This window comes from Ammospiza nelsoni, chromosome 2, assembly GCF_027579445.1.
Source record: "Ammospiza nelsoni isolate bAmmNel1 chromosome 2, bAmmNel1.pri, whole genome shotgun sequence".
In the NCBI taxonomy this organism is placed as follows: domain Eukaryota; kingdom Metazoa; phylum Chordata; class Aves; order Passeriformes; family Passerellidae; genus Ammospiza; species Ammospiza nelsoni.
In genome coordinates, this window is record NC_080634.1 from 49,983,776 (window position 1) to 49,997,008 (window position 13,233).

Genomic DNA, 13,233 nt, shown 5'->3' on the forward strand with positions numbered 1-13,233 from the left:
CCTTGGAGGGGGAAAGAGGAAACGCTACTTGTGGCAAAGTACCATAAAGCACAGACCTTACCTCCACTTCAGAAACACTTCTCAGTGCTGGGATTAATGGTTAAACAGCTGGTATGTCACCCTGGCAGGGTGAGCATACCCTCAGGCCTTTATGGTACATTCACCAACTGTAATTTATGATAAATCACAGGAGAGAAAAAATTATCTTTAAACAAGTCTGCACTGAGCTCCCCGTATCTTTTGCAAAGAGTGAGACAACACTTCTGAGTTATTACAATGTGTAGAATGAACTTTTATTTTCATTCATCCTTCATTAATACCATACAATTAGATAGCAATATTTGGAAAAAAAAATTGAAATAATTTAAAATAGAAGGCACAGAAAACCAAACCAAACTATGCTGCTACAAGAGAAAGGGGAAAGAGGATTCAAGAAGTGAATTTATTCTGAAGTTTTATCGCTTAGATATTCTGATCAAAAGCTACAGCACACAGAAACAAAACTGCACAGTTTAAGCTAACCCATGCTTTTGCTACATTTAACATATAAAAGGAAAAAAAAATTCTAAAAATATTTTTTTCAGGATTTTGAATGAAAAGTGTAATTTTTAAAATAAAAACCACTAAATCTAGTACATATGTCAAAAACTTCCCTAAAGCCTACACACTAAGATGTACTTCACAAAAAAGTCTGCATAAGGGCAAAGCATACAGTTAAACACCATCTGGGGATGGGAGAAAACTGTTTTTTTCTGACTGATTAGTCAGAGTATCAAATAAATTTGGTGTTTGCTTCAGAAACAAGGATTCTCACTACAGTAATATACTGGACAGGACATTATTTTGTATTTTAATATTATGAAATTAAACCAATAGTATACATTACATAGAGGAATAAAACCATATGAGATTCTTAGCTTTTTTTTTCTTTTTTTTCCTTTTATTTTTTTTTTTTTTTTTGTTTTTGCCAAAGAGTAACTTTATTTCTTTTGAAAACAAAGCTACTGGAATTGATGACATGCAATAATATGCCCCGATATTACACCAGCTGAGTTTGAAAATAAAGTTCATGCTTCACAATTGAAATATGCTGTGACTCTCAAATACATTCTCTGGTAATTAATAATACAATACAGAGGTCATTCATTAAATCAGTTCAGGCTGGGAACCTGGTTTATAAACGAAGCTCTTTTCAAATATTGAGAACACTGACAACACACAGGGTTAGCTCCAGGTCAGCACATTTCTTTCTGTGCTCCACCCCTCTTTTCTAAAACAAGTGGGTGCTTAGCCTGCAAATATCATGGAAAGGCAAAGTCTAGAAGTTACAGGTTGGTTTGTAAAAATATTAAATACAATCCAAGACAAACAGTATTACTGAAAACTTAATAGCAGGTGCTCTCTAAAGGGAAAAAAAAATCCTGAAATGCAAAAGAGCTCTTTTCAGCAACTGATATCAAGGCATTTGCACATTTGTAAAGAGGTGACAGTAAGAGTGAACTTTGCAGCTTACTTTGCAGTTGGACTTGAAATCAAAGAGCTTTCCTTCCAGCCTGCTCACCTGTAAACCATAACATATGGTTTCTTAATAGCTTGCTTTTTTCCCTGGAAATAATTCTCTCATTTAGAAAGTACTAGTCAAAGTATTGTTTCCACACTTGAATAAAGAGAGCTGACAACTACAATAGAAACGGTAAAAATGATCCTCATAAAAATGTTCATCAAAATTCTCTGACATAGCAAAACATTCATTTGTAAAGCACTGCAAGCCATTCACTCAAAGGAGACCTTGGGCACACGAATCCTTGCCAGCACTGCAACGGGAATCACTTCCGTATTTCTTGTGTAGGGTACAAACTCTGTAATATATTAAAGTTTCCTAACAAAAAGTCCAATTATTGCACTTTATAAAAATTCTAGTAATATCAGGCTTTTTTCCTACTTTTCTATGAACATTGATGCCTAGTAAGAAAAATTTGGGGGACCAACTGATTTGTGATGAGTAAGATGGAATACTTGAAGCAGTCCAAAATATGGGGGATCAAACCAGAAAGGTTTACAAAATGAAGAGATGTAACCTTTGGAAACAGGCTTTGGTTCACAGCAGCAGACAGATGTGTCATTCTGGTACTGACACATGTTCTCTTTGCCAGGAAGAGAGGGCACATGAATGTTACATTTATATATCACAACACAACTTGAGGACTTTGCAGAGAAACCCAAAGAACAGCTAAGTCCTTCTGCAGACCCTACAAGCCTGATGGGAAAAGCTCAGTGACAGCCATGGTGCAGTGGGGGTTTCTCTGTGAGCTCGAATATATCTGCATTTGTGTCAGCAATAGACATAGCAAACAGGAATAGCTATTTCAGGATGGCAGAACAGGTAGAGTAAGTCTGAGAGGCCTGTAAAAAAGGAACATACAGCAGTTTTGGCCCTGCTTTTAACCAGCTGTATCAATAGGGGGGAAAAAGAGGAGATTTTTGTGCCAGCTATCTAGAAAAAGATGCTGCTTGAACCAAATTGATTCACAACTCTATATGAGGCTCCCAGGCCAGCAAATCACTGTTAAAGTCACTTTGTTCCTCTGCTCCTTCAGCATGGGAACGAGTGCAGAATGACTCATTCCAACCGTGGATAGTCCGTTTACAGCAACAATCATATCACCACACCTAAAAAACACAAGAAGAAAGAAGAACACATTATGAGACCTGCTCTGCAGTAATTAGCACACACCAACAAACAGCACTGCACTGCTGGGGTGGTAGGAGGTAGGTACTTTGCTCCTTTGATTCAGGCTGGAAGTGTCACTAAAGTTCCCAAAGCAGTTCAATTTGAAGTCTGTCCTACTACTGAATGATGCCCCTGCCCATTCCAGGAGGGTTGGACAAGATAACTTTTTAAAGGTCCCTTCCAACTTCCAACTGCTCAAGGATTAATCTGAAACTCATCTGGGAAATTCCCAAATCACTCTATTTCCATTCTAATACCAATATGCTTCTGCATTTAAGAACTGACCTGTATAGAAACATGAGAAGAGACATTTGGGAAGACCTAATGGAGTCAAGAGAAATGAGATACCATGTGCATGACAGAAGCACTTCTGTTTGTTTGTGTGGATTATAACACATTTACACCAAACATGCCTTTACTGTAGGAGGTGTAAGTAAAGATATTATGGTTACCAACCAACCACATTCCAACTAAGAACCTTGTTTTCAGTGGCTTATGATTTTGTCAAATATAACCATTTGGCTTGAAATGTCCCTCAGCAGATGGTTCAATTGCAGCATCTCTGCATTTTGGATTGGGTAACAGAATTTGTGAGGGTGCCATTTGCTGGCCCTGAAAAAAATGACCTCAAAGGGTTAAGTTCTGGTTTTTAAAACCTCAAGAGAAACTTCAAAAATCCACCTAATTTCTTTCTGTTTTGAGCACGTTCCTTCTCTAGACACCTCTGCTTTGCAACTTGAGTGTGTGACATTCCCCAAAGTAGTCAAATGTGACTTGGAGATCAAACAGGACTTTTCCTGAAACTGATCCTCTAAAGTATTGAAGGCACCTATATGGGTGGCAGAAAGAAGCTCTCCTGAGCTTTCCCTAGGGCAGAGCAGAGGAAGAGGGAGCAGAGTTACCAACACCAGTCAAATGTGCACTCAAAAGTCCTTCTCTCCTGAACCAAGGAACCCCATCACCCAAACCCAAAGTGCTACAGTTCACTGCATGACATCTCACTCCCACAGCCTTTCCAAGGAAGCCATTTTGCCTTCTATAAAATCACACCAGACAGATCATGTAAGCAGAAAACTGTCTAAACTATTGAACTGTGAAGTTATTTATTCCCTTCCTCTCCAGCCTAACATTTAGATAATTTAAACAAAATGGAACAGCTTTAGAAGAGACCTGTCCCACAATAACTCCAGGTGCAGGTTCGAAGGGGCAGATGGCCCGTTTTTAAGTCCATATTTTGAGTAAAACAGACATTTGAAAAGAGAGCACTACGTCACATTATCACACAAGAGCGTATTTTCCATAGGTTACAAGGGGGTAAATGTGACCATAATGATTCTTCCACTCTTCTTAGGAATGATGCTTGAACTTCCACTTGTGTAAAGACTTCTAGTTATTAAGTCTCTAATCTGAAATAATTTGAGTTGAACCGAGATCTTTAATTTAATCCAAACTGTTCCACAGTTTAAAAAAAAAGTAATTTTATGTTCAGCCAAGTTATTTTTTCATTTATTTATTTAGTCACTGAACTGAAAAATCAATTACTGTCAAGGCTCTAGGCATAAGTACATTCTTTTCTTAAGACACTTTGTAAGAATATCTGCATGTAAAAATCATGCCATGAAACTTCAAGTTGTATATTCTTGACTATCACCTTCACAAAAAATCAAGTTTATGAACAAGAGAACAACCCTTAATGGGAATTTTACGTCCTAGTTCTGAACTAATCGTACATGAGGCTAAGATGTATATCTGGATACCAAACCTGGGACCTGCATCCAAATGTAATGTGTAAGCAAAATCATACAATCTTTAAGGTCAGAAGGGACCTCAGGAGCTCTACAGCCCAACCTTCTACTGCAAGCAAGGTCAGCTGTAAGCTGTGACCAGGACTCCCAGGGCTTTACCCAGTAGTCACAGAAACCTCCTAGGGCAGAGACCATGCAACTTATGCCATTGCCTGACCATCGTCATGGGGAAATAGTTTCTTCTCATAACCAACCTCAAGCTCTTTAGTTCAATTTGTGCCTGTTGTCACTCATCCTCTCACCCTGCACCATTGGGCCCTGTCTCCTTGACAATGTGCAGGTAAGTACTGGAAAGGGCTGCTGGCTGCCCCTGAAGCCTTCTCCTTGTGGGGCAAGTGCTCCAGCTCCACCATCTCAGGGGCTTCTGCTGAACTCGCTTCATTTATCAGTGACTTTCCTGCCAGCTAATGACTGGGTAATGCCATGGGGACTTGGGTCCTTAATCTTTTCAGAAGTCTTTATCATGTACTTTCTTGCCCTTCTATTAAAGCAGCAGCACCCATCTTCAGTATCAGTTTCCAGTGGCTTCAGAAGGCTATGTGAAAGCATAAAGCAGTTTTGCCCACTTTGCAGAAGTGAAGCTCTAACTTTTAGCTGTTTTATAGGAAGACAAAAACTAGCTAGTTCTGCACATTTACAGTGCACATTCTCTTGGCCTAATGTGGAGTTCAACAGGGAGACAGCAGGTGACATCAGCAGCACAACTGAGGAAGATCACAGGAGGTGCCATCTCCTCTGAGGTGCCCCTTCCCCAACAGAGACACCCTGTTACCTCCCTGCATCCCACTCATCAGGGAGGGAAATGCACTACAGAGCTGCATGGTCCAGCAGCCCAAGATGCATCTCCTTAAGCAATTAGTTGCACGTAACTATTTAAAAGTGGTTCCTTATTGTTGCTTTTATTACTATTTTTATTACTTCTCCCATTGCTACTTTGGCTTACTTTAATCTCCCGTCGAAGTAGGCAGGAGTTCCCAGAACAATGGTTTTAATGAAGAAGGGCTGGTTGGTGTGGTTCTCCTCGTAGCCCCCGACGATGCTGAAGCCCCAGCTGCCCAGGTTGCTCCGCCGCAGCACCACGTCATGGCAGCTGTGCAGGCAGCTGCCAAATGGAAGCACAGGACAACAAGAGAAAAAGCCATGTATGGTTCCACAGTAGGCACAACAGCTGCTATCTCACCATTACCACTGAGCTGAGTGCGGCAGAGAAGGGAAGGGAGGTGATTAGACCTCTGTTCCCAAAGTCATTTTGCAATATTCAAACCAATTACCAAAAAATCCCATAATCTTGAGACAGAAAAGTGCTTTAAAAGAAGTAATGCAGTGTTAGAATAATTACTTAAACACTTAGTTAACTCTTCAAACTGACAGTAACAGAACTGCATTTTTGGATTCCACAGGTGGCAACAATGTGGGTGGAAAATCAATACCTGATGTGTTCAGTCTGCAAGTCAAAAATGCAGAGCATCTGTCTTCCACCCCTAGCCAATTTAAGCTTTTACTACTTTAAGTAAAAATTAAAAACCCATGCACAATCTTCATTACCTCTGTACTGATTCATCACCAGTAATGAAAATATAAATGACTAACCATTTTATTACAAAGAATGTAAATAATTCAGATCACACTTCACTAACTATATGTTATCAGCCCTAGTGAAAATTAATTCTCACCAGTAAAGTTGGCAATGACTGTAACTTAAAAAATAAACAGACAAAGAAATTAACTTTTCAGTAAGAAGATACCAAGTTCCTTACGGTTGTTTGGCACTGCTTTAAAGCACAATGCATAGCATAATGTTAGGAGCACAAATGGCATCTGTAGCATGAAAGAAATAAACCACTAGGTAGGAAATAAACTGCTGCTAAAGCATGAAAAGGAAGTATATTTACCAAAACTGAGAGCCATTTATTAAGATTACTCATTAATACTTAATTAGAAGATAAATTAATTGACAGTTAAACTCAGAAAAAGTGAAACCTCTGTAGGGCCAATGCATGGCTCTGTTATCTTCAGCTGCATTCTGCTCTCAGTCAGGTTCGTGTTGTGATTTTACACTTGAAGTACAGATCTGGTAAATCCATCAGAGGGAAAGGAATTAACCTGCATGCCCTGACTAAAGTTAACAACTCTACTAGCTGCAGAAGGAATTCTTCTTGATAACAATGATGCCAGAATGAGATTACAGCTGCAGCTTTGAGAGAGTGAGGAGTACAAATGAAGTGATGTCCATCAGATTGCAGAGTAGCTAAGGGGAGGAAGCTTGCTGCAAATCTCTAAGAGTTTTTGTGTTTGGCAGAGATGGTAGTGGACTCTTGAAAAAAAAAAAACAAAACACTGTGAGCCTATAGTTACACAGCTACAGTCTTGGCAGAGGACATGTCAAGAGTCTGTCAGAATGGCCAAAATCTGATGCAATATTCTGAAGTTAAGTATTTGGCCTCATGAACTTAGGTAGCAGATTAGCAAAGAGACAGATGGATATATACTTGGTGGTTTTATTAGTAATTTCTCTGATTTTAGATATTCTACAGAAAGTCACAGTACAATAAAACAATAAAAAAATATTAATTCTGTCTGAACAGAAGACTCCACATGGCTAGTTACTACGATTTGTGAAGGGACAAAACCAGTCTATTCATCTTCGAGTTTGCTAAGGAAACATTGCTCCTGTTCACAGCCCACTTTCTAAGCACACTGCCAACTGAATACAGCTGAGATGGCCAGGTAGAAATAAGGGCAGATGTGCTGCAACTATGCAGGTCTCTGCTTCTTTATGTCTCTTGCAGGACTTAGCTCGAAGCACCTAAATAAGTACTTAACCAATTAATTCCGTACCTTGGAAGTCCCAGCCACATGACCCAGGATGGTGACCAGCTGGCATCGTATTCATTTTCACTGATGGTACTCAATTGTTCCTCATCAGCCTGGGGCTGTTCCTCCACAATCTGGACTTCCAGGGCTTTCAGGGCAACTACTGAAGAGGCAGCACTAGCCTTCAGCATGGCCACGGCCTCGCTGTGACTCAGGTTGGTGAGATCAATCCCGTTGATGTTCAGCAGCACATCACCTGTGCAAAGCCACGAGGGAGAGCACATCAGTCTGACAGTCCTGCCCACCCACACACCTCCCAGGCCAGGGTCTCACTCCATACTACAGTCTTTGGACCTGAGACAGTCTGAACTAACAGACTAGGAGCTCTGAAGCCTTTATATTGTCAGTTTGAAACTTTAATGTATTGAGCTTCTATCAAATTGGATCAGTGTAATTTATTTCCACATACACACCAAATACTGTGACTCCTATGTATAATGCCCTGAGAATCTGAAATAGAAATTACTTAAGTACCTCATCAGCTTGGCTGCAACTGCTGCTGCAGATGCCATGACACAACTGTTTCCAGATGAGGATCTTGGGCTCACCCTAACTTTAAAAGTGAAGGAAGAATGATGGCAGGAACAATGCAGGCACCTCAAAGTAACCAATTATTGGAGACAGGTGAGGTTCCACAGAGTGCTTTAATTCATCTGGTTTTAATAACTTGTCACTTGGAAGAAGAAAATTGAATTCAAAAACTACTGGAAAGTTTGGTACAAAACTCAGTTAATCCAAAGACAGAAAAGAAGCATCTCTACAAAGCTAATCTGGAAAATATCAAAGCCAGAAAAAGATTTCCACAATTTCAGTTTTATGTTTTTTAAAAAGCCCCAGGATATAAACAAGAACGTTATTAACTATCCAGTGGCAGACTCCTTTTTCAAACAACGTCTCACCAATGAAAGCCACAAAAAACAGAGCAAAAGTGCAAACGCCTGGGTCACATTTGGTATGAGACTCAGTTTTTGAAAGGCTTTTCCTCCCAGTAGCTTCTGCGGCCACTTTAACGTTACACAATGAAAGAACAATAGCGATTGTTCTATCAAGTGTGTTTTTCATAGTAGTACAGAAAAAGAAAGCATACCTGCTGGTGTGTGGGTGTAAATCTCCCTTTCTCAGAAACATAGAAAGATGCTCCCACACTGTTCTTTTAAATGTACAATCTGTGAAGTTTTTCCCTAAATTTCTTTCTTGAAACATTCTGTAATTCTGTGAACTGTGAATCACAGAGATCCCAAAGGCAGTCTCTGATTCACATATGACATAATACATTTTAATCATCAAATGCTTTGCTATCCATTATGCAGGACTGCCTTCATCTAACTTCTAAGGTGGCCTAACTTCTGCCACCTTATTCTCTTTTACAAAGCCAGGGAACAAGGACAGGTGTTGCAGCACCCTCAAAGACCAGCAAACTCATGATGTCCCAGAGGACAAGAAAGCTTTTGGGAACCAGGATTAACACTGATGAAGCTTCTTTTGGGGCAAATTTTATGTGGGTGAGCTGTAGCCTGTCAGCAGAGCTTCTCTGCTGTTCAGGTATTACACCAGGGAGCAGAGATTCCTTGGACAGAGATGTGGTACAACCCACTAAATCACACATGAAAACAGGATGTGTCTGCATCACAGCAGACCCTCAGCTCAGGGGAATACCATCAGCTTTAAAGAATTTAACCATACATTTCCTGATCCTATCCACTTCCCCTGCTATCATGCTGTAAACATCCCCTTCCCATAAAAGGTGAAAGTGCAACATGAAATACTGTATTTCCATTATTAAATCATGAAGAAAAGCATCCATAAGCATTTTCCTACATCCGTGACAAGATTTTTTGACACCACCTGATTCCAGAGAACACAGTGATCAAAAAGCAACCAGAAGCAGCCCTGCCACCAGGGAAGGCAAACCCCACCTCGTTTAATCCTGCCGTCTCTTGCCAAGCACCCGTGAGGCTGCACACTTGTCACAAAGATGGGCAGTTCGCCACTTTTGCTGCCTCTGCCTCCTGCCACTGTCATTCCCAGAGATTCATGTGGCTCTTTTTTCACAGTAATGTGCTTTTCTTGGCATGTAACACACTGGGAGAGATCCTGTTCAATAAGGAAAAATAACATTGTTAAAACTAAGGAAGAAAAACCAAGCAAACAAAAACTGAAAACCAGAACAAATCAACTAAATAACACACCAAAGCCACACTTTGGCACGTTAATGGAACAGTTTAAAATGACAAAGTACCAGAAACCAGCTTTGGCTGGATTTCTTCTGGGTCAAATCCCCGATTCCTCCAAAAAAGACCCCAATTCACTAACAAAAACCCCTGGATGTAGATACTTAAACACAGATAGAAAGCTTATAAAGGCCTATCTTGAAATCCCACTCTAGTTTTTGTTTATATCCTACACTGGAAGAAGCTAAATTTTAGGGCTGCACTACAAAACCATATGGTCAAAAGTCTGGAGACAAACCAGATAAACATCTTTTAAAGTCTTGGTGAACATCAGCATTACTTCATTTGTCAGTAGAATATGCCCCAGAACTACAAAGAAGCTCTTAAGAAATGAAAACATGTTTTCATGATGACAGTAAGAGACTCTTTAAAGCCCTTATGCATCATGTTCTCTTTTGCAGCTGGTATGTAGAACCCCCAGAGCACAAACTAAGGCCAATTGATACTAATGGCTTGTAATGGGTACCTTGGGCAGCCTCCCTAATGATTATAATGAAGACTCAAGCTTGAAACAGGAAGAGATCCTATATTAAATTTTCCAATAACTGAATGATGAAGTTCAGCCTGTATTCAGTTCTGATCAATAAAAAAAGATCTAAATCTAAATCAAAGTAAATTTTATTTGCCAAAGCCTTTCCCTCAGGTTATTAAGTAAAAGATTCAAACTACTGCACATACACCTGTAGTAGCATCTTAAATTGACAGAATACTTGCAAGGAATCCAAAATAATGAAAGAAATAACCTGGGATATTCTTCAAAATGCATATATGTATATACTCTCCTGCCTTCTCTTGGAAAATGACAACATTGTCTTCTTTGACCTCCAATGCCATGTGCTCCTGACTGGCTCTGCTCCTCACATACACATTAATCATGGAAGCAGCTATATGTAAACACATCACAGCTTATAAAGACAGTTCATTTCTCTGGCTTCAGGACTGGCTGCTGCCACACAATCATACAAACATATTTAAAGCCACAAGGCTTCAAAGCTAACTGCAGGTTAATGAGAGAAAGATAAATGATACAAAATACCAGAAACATTCACTTGCTGTTACATGGGACTTCCAGTTTTAAAAGAGCCCACAAATGGCATTGATTTGTGAGGGAAATCCACTCATCCAACTTTGGATCAACTGTGGTAAGAGCAGAGCTCATGCTGGCACATGCAAACTTGCCTCAAGCTCTGCTATCAACAAACTAATCACTGCGTGGGTATAGCCCAGTGCTGTAGCCATGGTATTCAGGAGCCTCACCTTTATCCCTCAGGAGGGAAACAACCTTCCTGAAGCCTCATTTGTTCTCTTCTGAAATGATCCCCACTTTTAAAAGAAAATCCTATCAACGCATGTTAGTTATCCCAACAGAAGTATATGATGCTAAATAGTAAAGCAAATACAGTGGACTGGTGGAAAGGTGGATTTGTTGACATGGTCAGTATCACCATTATTTCACAAAGTCAACTTCTTCAGAGTGAGAAGTTGCATTTTTCTAATTACAAGGACATCTCGAGCACAGGCTCTATTTTAGCATGTCTTCCAAATAGTACTAGCTTCATGAAAGTCTCTTCATTTTGCCTTTCTCTCCCTGCTTGAGACTCAGCAGCCTTGCAGCCAGGACTGGTGACTCATGAAGGAGATGACACATCCCTCCAACATGCTCTTTATAAGCTAGATGGTGGGCACCTCACATCTTTCCTGGCTGCAGCCAGCACAGAGCAACAGAAAGTACAACAGTATTGAATGACAGCCCTTCCCATGCAGGAGTACCAGCCACTGGCTTAGACAAGGTCTAACAACTACAGCTGTATGAACTCATGGAACTTGCTTCTTTCACTGTAGTCAGCAAATCCAAAAACATACTGAAAACCTGTTGTGTATCTTTTGTTCCTACACCACACATGATGCAGGACTTGAGAACTTGGAAGTTATCATCATTTTTTTATTAATACAATAAAAAAATAATATAACCCTTTTTTCTAGCTTTGCCTTGCTACCCACATCAGCACATGAGTAAAGCAGTATTTTTTCCTTTCAGAAGGAGAAGAACCAACCTTATGTGAGTTAGGTCTGCTGTGAAACAGCTGCTGGGACTGGTGCTGGTGTGAGCTGCTGTTGTGAGTCCCAGTGTCTCGGATAATGCTGACTGTCTGTGACTTCAGGGGTCTAGAGATGATCAAGTTGACTCTCTCCCCGCTTGCCTGTTGAATACATTACATCATCAAATGTCATCAAGTTTGAGAGGATACTGATTATTAGAAAGGGAGGAAAACATATGACAGCATGTGAAACAAGACAACAGCAGACCTTGTTTTCCAGTTCCTTTTTAGACTGCACACTACTTTACTTGCTTCATATTGCAATTCCCTCCAAAATGGAGGGGAAATTAACATTCCTCCTTCACCTCTGATGTTGTCTTTACATCAGCTAAAAATCCTTTGTCCAAAGGACCATTTCTCACTCTGTGTTAGAAAGCTCCAAACATTAAAATTCATCCCATTCCATTTGCAGCCTCTGTGAACTCCAGTAACACATAGCAATAAATGGATGAAATGCCTATGTGATAGCTCCAAGATCTGCAGCTTTTGATCAAAAGCTCTGAACACCTCTGGTACTTCCCCAAGACAACTGCAAGAAAGATGTTATCCATGAGCATAACCATAGTATTCTGGATTTTGGGGAATTTATTAGATGTTAATAAAACATCAGCTCTTTTTATTGCAGCAAAGCCACACCTCAAAAGGTAAAAGTTATGTAGTGCTAAATTCCAATCACTGTATACAGAAGTTGGGGAACTGAAAATACAATTTCCAAGATCATTGTTATTTTAATTTCACTGCAAGGAAAAAACTTGAAATTATTCCTGAAACAAGTATTTACTACTCCTTTGTATCAGAGTTGCCTCTGTGGTACTTTAAGCAATGGTGACTGCACTAGACTGCAGGAATATACTACTGGTATATTCCAACTTTCCTAAAAACAAAGGTATTTTTACCAACCTCCCATCAGCAGGAAATAGCAAAGTGCTGCATCTGTTTCCTTACAGACTGGGAGAAAGGCATGGAGTGAAGGTTTTCCTGTGGCGACACAGATGGGTCATATGTCACACTGCAACGAGCTTTGGGTAGTATTTGTGTCCAGGACATAACCAGACATTGGAAATAACCCTTTTCTGAACACTCAGAAAATTATTTGCACTATGCAGAACTCATGGAAAACCTCTATTTGACTTCCCAGCTGCTACCTGTTGACTCTAACATCTGACAAATTACTTTCTTGTTTTAACTCAATTCCATGCACAGGAAAAGCAATAAAAAACAAAGCCCACTTCTATAGAGCTTACTGAGAGATTAAAATACAATACATACATAAACAGAATAATAATAATCCTCTTTTTTTTCTTCTCCCCTGCTAAGCAGTATGCTACAATAGGCTATTCTCCTTGCTACACAAGCTGTCTTCTAACCTTCAGGCTGCATTCCAGGGAAGACTAATGCATTTTTCACTTCTGAGGAAGTGAAGTTCATCTGGTAGGTGCCAAAGCAGGTGCTGTTCTTCACTCTTATTTTCAAAACATAAATCACCGTAAATT

The 13,233-nt window shown here is 39.9% G+C and overlaps 1 protein-coding gene across 1 annotated transcript in view; it reads right to left on the reverse strand.

The window, feature by feature from the left end:
* Positions 1-268: 268 nt before the first annotated feature.
* Positions 269-13,233, reverse strand: part of LNX2 (ligand of numb-protein X 2) — a 59,583-nt gene continuing 46,618 nt past the window's right edge. The window contains exons 6-10 of the mRNA XM_059466020.1: positions 11,696-11,842; positions 9,327-9,504; positions 7,375-7,606; positions 5,480-5,638; positions 269-2,670 (exon numbers count right to left, since the gene is read on the reverse strand). Coding sequence (XP_059322003.1) covers positions 2,535-2,670; positions 5,480-5,638; positions 7,375-7,606; positions 9,327-9,504; positions 11,696-11,842 — 852 coding nt within the window. The 3' untranslated portion in view covers positions 269-2,534. The remainder of the gene's footprint in view (positions 2,671-5,479; positions 5,639-7,374; positions 7,607-9,326; positions 9,505-11,695; positions 11,843-13,233) is intronic.